At 39.3% G+C, this 9,495-nt stretch overlaps 1 protein-coding gene across 1 annotated transcript; it reads left to right on the plus strand.

Annotated features, from left to right (window-relative positions):
- Positions 1-7,747: 7,747 nt before the first annotated feature.
- On the plus strand, positions 7,748-8,443 carry LOC141631620 (uncharacterized). The gene has a single exon (XM_074444265.1). It carries the CDS (start codon positions 7,748-7,750, stop codon positions 8,441-8,443), a length of 696 nt encoding a protein of 231 aa, XP_074300366.1.
- Positions 8,444-9,495: the final 1,052 nt, after the last annotated feature.

The following is a 9,495-nucleotide window of genomic DNA, read 5'->3' on the forward strand; positions in this document are numbered from 1 at the left end:
ATTGAAGTGGACCGTGCTAAGGTCCAAGTTATTGAGCAACTACCCCCACCGGTAAATGTGAAGAGTGTAAGGAGTTTCTTAGGCCATGCGGGTTTCTACCGTCGTTTTATTAAAGATTTTTCTAAGATTGCCAAACCTCTTACGGAGCTTCTGTTAAAAGATGCTCCCTTTGTGTTTACTAACAATTGTCTTAAGCCGTTTAATAGGATCAAGAAGGCTTTGATTTCCGCACCTATCATCCAATTACCGGATTGGAACTTGCCAATCGAGCTCATGTGTGATGCAAGTGACTATGCGGTAGGTGCCATGCTAGGACAAAGAAAGGACAAGGTTCTCCATGCTATCTACTACTTTAGCAAAACCTTGGACGATGCGGCTCAAATTAATTATGCCACCACGGAGAAAGAGCTACTTGCCATTGTCTATGCCTTAGACAAATTCCGCTCTTACTTGATTGGTTCCAAAGTCATTGTCATACCGATAATGCCGCATTGAAGCATCTCCTAGCCAAACAAGAAGCTAAGCCAAGGTTGATACGATGGATCTTGCTCTTGCAAGAATTTGATCTTGAGATTAAAGACAAGAAGGGGGCCGAAAATTTTGTTGCCGATAACTTATCCCGTTTGAGGTTCAATGATGGAGGTATTGAGTTACCTATCGATGATTCCTTCGCTGACGATGTTCTAATGATGTTGGAAGCCAATACTCCTTGGTATGCCGACATAGCCAACTACCTAGTTGGGAGAGAGTTGCCACCCAACCTTTCATATCAATAAACGAAGAAGTTCTTACATGATGCCAAGTTCTTCCTATGGGATGATCCACATTTGTTCAAACATTGCTCTGATGGGCTATTCCGGAGATGTATACCACATTTGGATGTGAAAGGGGTGCTAGAAGGATGCCATTCTTCTCCTTATAATGGTCATCATGGACCATCCAAGACCGTTGCAAAGGTGTTGCAATCCGGCTTCTATTGGCCAACTATGTTCCAAGATGCCAAGAATTTCGTGATGGCTTGTGATGCTTGCCAAAGGATGGGCTCCATATCAAGAAGGCACGAGATGCCTCTAAATGGTATCTTGGAAGTAGAAGTGTTCGATGTTTGGGGCATAGATTATCAAGGGCCGTTTCCTTCCTCAAAAGGGAATCGGTATATTTTGGTTGCCGTTGATTATGTCTCTAAATGGGTAGAGGCAATTGCTACTTCTACCAATGATGCTCGCACCGTGATTAACTTATTCAAGAAGATCATATTCCTAAGGTTCGGTGTTCCAAGAGCAATCATTAGTGATCGTGGTACTCATTTCGGTGAGAAACAACTTGATGCTTTGTTGGAAAAATATGGAGTCTATTATAGAAGAGGCTTGCCTTATCATCCCCAAACTAGTGGCCAAGTGGAGGTTTCCAACCGTGAGATCAAGTCCATACTTGAAAAAGTTGTTGCCAAATCACGAAAGGATTGGAGTATGAAACTCGATGATACCTTATGGGCCTACCGTACCGCGTTTAAGACACCTATTGGTACCTCACCATATAGGTTAGACTATGGAAAGGCGTGCCATTTTCCCGTTGAGATGGAACAAAAGGCTTTTTGGGCAATTAAGGAGCTTAACATGGACCCGAAATTGAGTGGAGAAAAGCGGTTGTTGCAACTCAATGAATTCCGCTTGCAAGCTTATGAGAGCTCCCGTTTCTACAAGGAGAAAACAAAAAGATGGCATGATAAGAAGATCTTGAACAAGGAATTTCAAACTGGTGATAAGGTCTTGCTATTCAATTCCCGATACAAGCTATTTCCGGGAAAGTTACAATCATGGTGGACCGGTCCGTATACCGTCACAAATGTCAACAAGTTCGGTTCCGTTGAAGTGATGACCACCAAGGGCGAAAAATTCAAGGCAAACGGTCATCGTTTGAAGCTCTACCATGGGAATGTGATCATTGGTGTGATAGACGAAATGACCATTCAACCTCTACCAAAGAAAGCTTAAACCGACTCAAGCTTTTTCGTCGTGCTGGACGTTAAACCAGCGCTTCTTGGGAGGGAACCCAAGCTTTTTATTGCTTTTGTTTATTTTTGTTTTTAATTTTCTGCAATTTATTGTTTTTTGTAGATTAGTAATAAAATACTCGACTTAACGATGTTTCTTTTTGTGTTTTTTAGGTGAAAAATGAATAAAGGAGAATTTGGAGTGCATTTGACACGCAACCCCATGCAAAAACCCCGTTCGGGGACGTGGTTTTCGAAAAACGAGAAAACAATTCAAGTCCATAAATGAGGAAGTGAAAAACGGGATTTGCGGTCAACCCCGATCGGGGTCGTGGTTCTGTGGCTGCTTTTTGTTATTTCACACGGGTAAGTTAAAAAGAAAAATGAAAATTTTTTTACCATTCATTTGCAACCCGACGATACATTCCTCATCCCCATCTCCATTATTTTCTTCACTTTTCTATCTAAAATCACAAGAAACTTCAAGTTCTTCATCAATTTTACAAGATTCAATCACTCATTAACATCAAATTGGTAAGTTCTCTTCTCTTTTCTCTTTAAATTCATCATTTTCAATCAATTAATTGGATTATGAAACCCTAAATCAATTTGGGGGAATTCGATTTTGTGCTTTTTAGTGCTAGAAATTGGTTGTAGAATGATTATTACATGTTTGTAGTGTGAATTAGTTCACTAATTCATGTTATTATGCCTATTAGGATGAATTTTGGTTTGCCTTAAGATAAATTTTGTCTTAAATTTCAGAAAAATGGCACCAAGAAAAGCTCCTTCACAAGGTGCTTCTAAGAGAAGGAGAAGTGAGGCGGAGCCTTCAAATGCAGCGGCGGATGTCCAAATGGAGGAAGTCCCACAATGGTATGACCCAGAATATCCGAATGTGATCTTCAATTCACACACTCAATACAACAATTGGGTTATATTGAAGAGCGAAGGTATGGAACCAACAAAATTTATCAACCAAGCATCTTTAAACAATATTGGAATTGAGAAAAATGATAAGGCTTTGTTTAAGAATCTTGGTATGAAGCATTGTTATACCATGAATTATAAGACCTTCCCCGAACTCACCCTTGAGTTCTTGAGCTCTTTCGAGTTTCATAGGTCTAGGAAACCCGGTTTTGTTGTTTTTGTTACCTTTCGCTTGTTTAATGAAGATCATAGGTTGGACTTAGCGGACTTTGCCGCTATCTTTGATTTGCCTCACAAAGACTTACCCACCGAATCACCCGATGATTATAACCCCGTTTTGACTTAGAATGCTATTTCTTACTTGCCTTTTCCGGGTTGGGATCATACCCCTCATCAATTTATTCATTACCCCGACATAAGGATTTGGCAAAGGTTTATGGGATGGACCTTTTTTGGGAGAAATGAACCTCACTCGGTGAGGAAGATTGAGTTAGAAATCTTGGGTGCTTTCTTGAATTTTAATGGTAATGAGAAGTGGGGAATCAATATCCCCTACCACTTTGCGGTCCACTTGACCAAACAATGTAATGTCAAGAATAGTTGCATTGTCTTAGGAGGTTTGGTCACTAAAATTGCTCACCATTTGTGTAGGTTTAACCAAGAGAATACCGATTTGAGACCATTGCTTGAATCTAGGTCTAAGGGAGTCAGGCTTGATTATGAATATTTTCTTTCTTGTAATTGGTTTAAAGATGCTCATCCCAACATGATTTGGAAGATAGGTAGGCAAGAATCCATTTGTCTACCCGAGGAAAAGAAAGAAATAAAGGCTTTGGTTCACACTAAGCCTCATCGTGGAAGTGACCCCTTTGTTAGACCGACCTACCATTTGGCCCTTAGAGGTGAGACACCTACCAACATTGAGAGGCGTGTGGGAGGTCAATCCTCCCAAGCACGTCACTCCACCTCTAGCATTGAGTCACCTTCTAGCAAAGAAATGATGAACATGATGCGGGAAATGAACTTAGGTGTTAATCAAATTCGTGATGACCAACGACTTGCATTGCATCCTATTTATGATCATTTTTCTAGGCAAGGAGTTATCCAACCCGAGGGGCCACACCCTTTATTCTACACTTATCCTCTGGGTGGATTTCCTCCTCCATCTCCTATTCCCCCTTCCCCTCCTAACAATGATGCAGGTACCTTTGCTACATATGAACCCGGTCCGGATTTTTGTGGTTCGAATTATGGGGTTAAGGCATTGCAAGGAGGCTATGGAGGCTATGGTGGCTATGGTGGCTATGGTGGGATCAGTAGTTATGGTGATGGTCTTGGTATTGGCCAAGATATTGGTGAGTATGTCACTCCTCTTCAAGGGGATGACTCAAGTGAAAGTGGCCAATAAGAAGAATCAAGTGGTAGTGGTAAGAAGAAGAATAAAGGGAGGAAGGGGTTCAATTTTTGGCCCTTTTTTTAGTTGATTGATGAATAAATCCCCCGAATTCATGCTAGCTTGGTGGGGGCTAGCAAGTTGAGTATGTTTTTAATTGCTTTGCATATTAGTTTAGATCTTGCAACCCATTAAACATAACCTCTAGTCCTTCTTATTTTGTGCTTTGAGCCATTTTTATGGTTTGATTGGGTGATTTGGATAGTTGGCACATTGAGGAATTTGATGTTTAGCTTGGGGGGGGGGGGGGGATTGCATTTTCATATAGTGTAGTTTGCATGTAGAGTGTAGAAAATTAGAAAATTTTTGAGAGAAATTTTTGCTTTATGCTTGCTTGTAACCTACTTCCCTCTTTGCTTATCCTAATAATAGCTTGTTGCTAATGATTTATTCTTTAATGATGGGATATTAGCTACATGGGGATATCTTGACATAGTAGGTGGGAGATGGAGAATGAACCGAATAGGCTTGATCTTGACTTTTGGCAAGCTACAAAATTGGTAAGGTAGAACCTCCTTTAAGGCCATTTTATCTTTATTTGGTCTCACTTAGGTGAGTGTAGGTGTCTCCATATAATGTGTGTTTCATCAAAACGCACAAGTATGGTTCTCATGTCATTTCTTGGTTAGCATGCATTCATTTGTTATAGCATTTTAGAGCCATTCACATGATATTTTTAGCCTTTTTGACCCCTTCACAAAATTTATCCTTAGCTACATCATTAAAATTGCCTACCCTTGTTGAGCTAGTAGCTTAGTTGGATAGTGTTTGTGTGCTCATTGGGATATGTTTTGTTGTTTGAAGAAATGTGAGCTTGGTCTTAATGCTCAAAAAAAAAGAGAGAAGAAAAAAAAATGAAAAAAGTTGGAAAAATTGAGAATGAAGAAAAATGAAAAAAATGAAGAAAGAAAAAAAAAAGAAAAGAAAAAAAGCATGAAAAAAAAGAAGTATGCATTGAAAAAAAAAAGAAAGAGAAGAAGAAGAAAAGATGTGAGAAATTCTCAAGCATTATTCATTTTATTTTGGAGAATTTTCTTATGGTTTGAATTGCAAAATTGGGTTAGAATTAGGATTGAGCATCCTTGCATTTTGGTAGTTGCTAGCTTGACTTAGCTCCACATTACCATAACTCTTGTGTTCCCCCTTCTTACCCATGTTTATTTGCCTTCTTCCTACCCATTTGGCTTCTTATTCATGCTTACATTTGATTGTCTTTGCTTGCTAGTTTTGACATGTTTACCCTATTAGATTGCGGGCACATTGTTATAAGTTGAGGTTAGTTGAGTGTTCATTCACAAAAATTGTTCTTTCACATATAAAAGAGTTTGAGTATCCCGTGAGAGTCCATAAGTAAAAAGATCATGCAAGAGCTTAAAGGTTCATTCCAAGTTTTCTATGCTACGCCGTCGTGTAAATCTCATCCATGTCTTGCTTTATTCCTTTCCCATGTTGTTTCGGGTTTTTAAATCATTATGCTTAGCTTGTTTGGATAATGCAATAGATGGGATTTGGTTTCTTGCTTGAGGACAAGCAAGGGTTTAGCTTGGGAGAGTTTGATATGTTCATTTTATATACACTTTTACCCCTCATTTTAGCTCGGTTTCTATTGATTATCATACTTTAATTAGTATATTTTTGAGCTAATTTTGTGTTCTAGGTGTATTGTTGTGTTTGCTACGGTTTTGTAGGAATCTAAGCTTTTAGAGGCTTTTTCCTATGATTTTGTACACCAAGTTCACAAAGCTAAACAAAGGCCAAATATTGGACTAAGTGTGTGAAGATTGCTTGGGTTATGCATGAAGATTTAGTGGATTGAAGTAAGAAATTTCAAATGAAGCCAAATGTAAAGTCAAGCCCAAAATGAAGGTCCATATTAGGGTGCAAGCATTGGATGCCAAGAGAGCTTAGGATGCTAGGAATTTAGAGCATTACCGGGTGATTATGGAGCATTAAAACACGAGCATACATATTCCTCACGTAATTAATCAAGAATTAAGGCAATTGACCGAGGAACACACGACCCCGATCGGGGTTGCATGCTCATTGAATGGTTACGTTTCCTTCTCCTCTCCTATAAATAGGAGAGGTATTCCAAGGTTTTAGGCATCTCATTTTTCATGTCCAAGTATACTTACAATAGCCTCAAGCATTATAATTTCTCTCATTAGTTTTCTCATTTTAGTTTACAATTAGTTAAGCATTCCATTAGTTAATCTTTCAACATTTTGTACTTCAAGATATTGTTCAAGCATTTGATATTCAAGCTTTTGGTTATTTGTTATTTGTTCTTCCATATAAGTTCTCCTCTATAAGGTATTTCTAATTCCAAGTTTGCAATTTTACATTATTATTTTAGTTACCACATAGTTATTATAATCAAGCATTTCATTTTACATTAGCATGTTATATCATCTAATTTACATAAATCAAACAACCATGTTTAACATTTCTTATAATTTAGTTTGCAATTTACATTTTAGTATGAGTAGCTAAATTTCCTAGTCTAAAGGCTAGGGGAGCCATGCAAAATCAAATACATAACATGTTTAAATAAGTTTATAATAATATTGTTCAATTATTTCCATCACATGTTTGCTTTGTTACGCTTAATCTTTGGTTATCGGCCGTAATCGTAGATTAAATTTGTTCATTCATTCTAAAGTCGAGAGGCACGAAATTAAATTAGACTAAGCATGTGTGGTAGGACGACCTAGTCATGGACGAGAGTTTTTCTAGGACCCGGTCTATGGTTGATACTAATGCCGTAAGGTGGGTATCTTTAAGCCTAAACAATTGACAAAATTATTAGTACCAAATTTATCATGTTCATATGTTTACCTTTGCATGAGTGACCCGAACCCTTTAGACTCTCTTTTATTATATTATTTACATCGCAATTTTTATTAATCATCAACCAAACAAACCAAACCCAAATCGAAGTCGACCTTGATAAAAATTTACCCATAGCAATTCATGACGTAATTCCCGTTTCCTTGTGTTCGACCCCTATTACTACATTAATTTGTGTCTAGGGAAATTATCTTTGCATAGGTACGCGATAAGCCTATCATCCACCAGTTTTGAGCCCACCAGTAGCCGGGCTGTCGTTATCATTGTATCTAACTGCTACGGATACAGCAATGGGGGTTATGTTAGCCCAAACAGTTGACAAACAAGAAAGAGCTATATAATACATCAATAAAAAGTTTTTATACTATGAAGTAAAGTATACACCTCTTGAAAAGACGTGTTTGGCCCTAGTCTGGGCAATGAAGAAATTAAGACATTACATGCTTAGCTACAGTGTGAGTGTCTACTCCAAAATGAATCCGATCAAATATTTGTTTGAAAAACCACTGCTAAATGGAAGAATGTCGAGATGGACTCTCATGCTATCAGAGTTTGATCTCAAGTATGTACCTTTGAAATTGATCAAGGGCAGGGCAGTTGCCGATTTCCTCGCCGACAATTCAATCGAAGAAACAGAATTCGTTGACACTTGGTCATTTCCCGACAAAGACGTGGTTCACGTAGAGAATGACGTATGCGATTTGTATTTCGATGGAGCATCGAACTACATGGGATATAGAGTGGGCATTCTTCTTATCTCGCCAACAGGTGAACACGTGCCCATGTCCATCAAGCTGGATTTCAATGTCACGAACAACGCCGCTGAATATGAAGCATGTTTGCCTGGTTTACACAGTGCTCTTGACTTGGTTGTGGAGAAGTTGTTTGTACATGGAGACTCGTCCCTTGCGATTAATCAAGTGGGTGGGTCGTGGAAAATTAAGAGCCAAAGTTTGGCCCTATATCAAACCAGAATCGAAGAATTGGAAAAGTACTTCGAGGATATTCGATATGTTCACCTCCCGAGAGAGGAAAATCAGTTTGCAGATGCATTGTCCAAGCTAGCCGCCATGATCAACATTCCCGACCACATAGACAGTATGCCAATATGTGTCGAACGAAGATCGTCACCTGCCTATGTGAATGCAATCGATGATGCCGAGGAAGGTGAAACCGAACCCTGGTACAAAGCCATTTTGAAATTCAAGGAAACATGAGAGTATCCTCCCGAACTTGACACGCGTGGGAAGTGCGCTCTGCGAATGTTATCCACCTAATTCACCAGGACCGATGATGGGAAGATGTATAAGAAGACGGCTCAAGGTGTTTTGTTGCGATGCATCGATAAACCGACAACTGAAAAGGTTATAGAGGAAGTCCATGACAGTGAATGTGGGCCACACATGAATGCCCATATGTTAGTCCGTAAGATCATGAGGCTTGTTTATTGTTGGACAACGATGGAAACCAATTGTTGCAAGTATGTCAGGCACTGTCACAATTGTCAGATATTCACAAATGTGCAGCATGTGGCACCTTCTATGTTATACAACATGACGTCACCTTGACCATTTTCAACCTGGGGAATTGACATCATTGGAAAAGTAAACCCATCAGGAACTTGAGGGCACTGTTTTATCCTTGTCTCAATTGACTACTTCACGAAGTGGGTAGAGGCTAAGTCTTATAAAATACTAAAAGCAAAACAAGTAGCACAGTTCATTCAGAATGACATCATTTGCCGATACGGAGTACCACATAAGTTCATCAGCGATCATGGAACCCATTTTCAAGTTGAGGCTGCAGTTATACTTGAAAAGTATAAAATCAAACATCACAAGTCATCACCATACTGACCACAGACGAATGGTGCAGTGGAGGCTGCTAATAAAATATTTACAGTCATTTTGAGGAAGATGTCTGACAACTATAGGGAGTGGCCAGAGACGATACCCTTCTCATTATGGGGGTATAGAACTTCGATTAGATCCAGCAACGGGTGCAACCCGTACTACTTAATTTACGGGATGGAAGCAGTCCAACCGATTGAATTAGAGGTGCCATCTCTAAGGATCCTACTGGAAAGCCAGGTTCCCGAAGCAGATTGGGTCCAAGCAAGGTGTGATTCACTAGTCCTGCTTGACGAGCGGCGTTTGAACGCATTATACCACCTTCAACTCTACAAAAAAGGATAGAGAGAGCTTTCAACAAAAAGGTGAAGCCAAGGGGGATTAGTGAGGGTGATCTGGTTCTTAAGTCGGTCAGAGCT

Source organism: Silene latifolia, chromosome Y (genome assembly GCF_048544455.1).
Source record: "Silene latifolia isolate original U9 population chromosome Y, ASM4854445v1, whole genome shotgun sequence".
NCBI classification, from domain to species: Eukaryota; Viridiplantae; Streptophyta; class Magnoliopsida; order Caryophyllales; family Caryophyllaceae; genus Silene; species Silene latifolia.

Bases quoted from the DNA above. Each gene is read 5' to 3' on its own strand.
- LOC141631620 (XM_074444265.1), top strand. From the start codon at position 7,748: ATGTCGAGATGGACTCTCATGCTATCAGAGTTTGATCTCAAGTATGTA.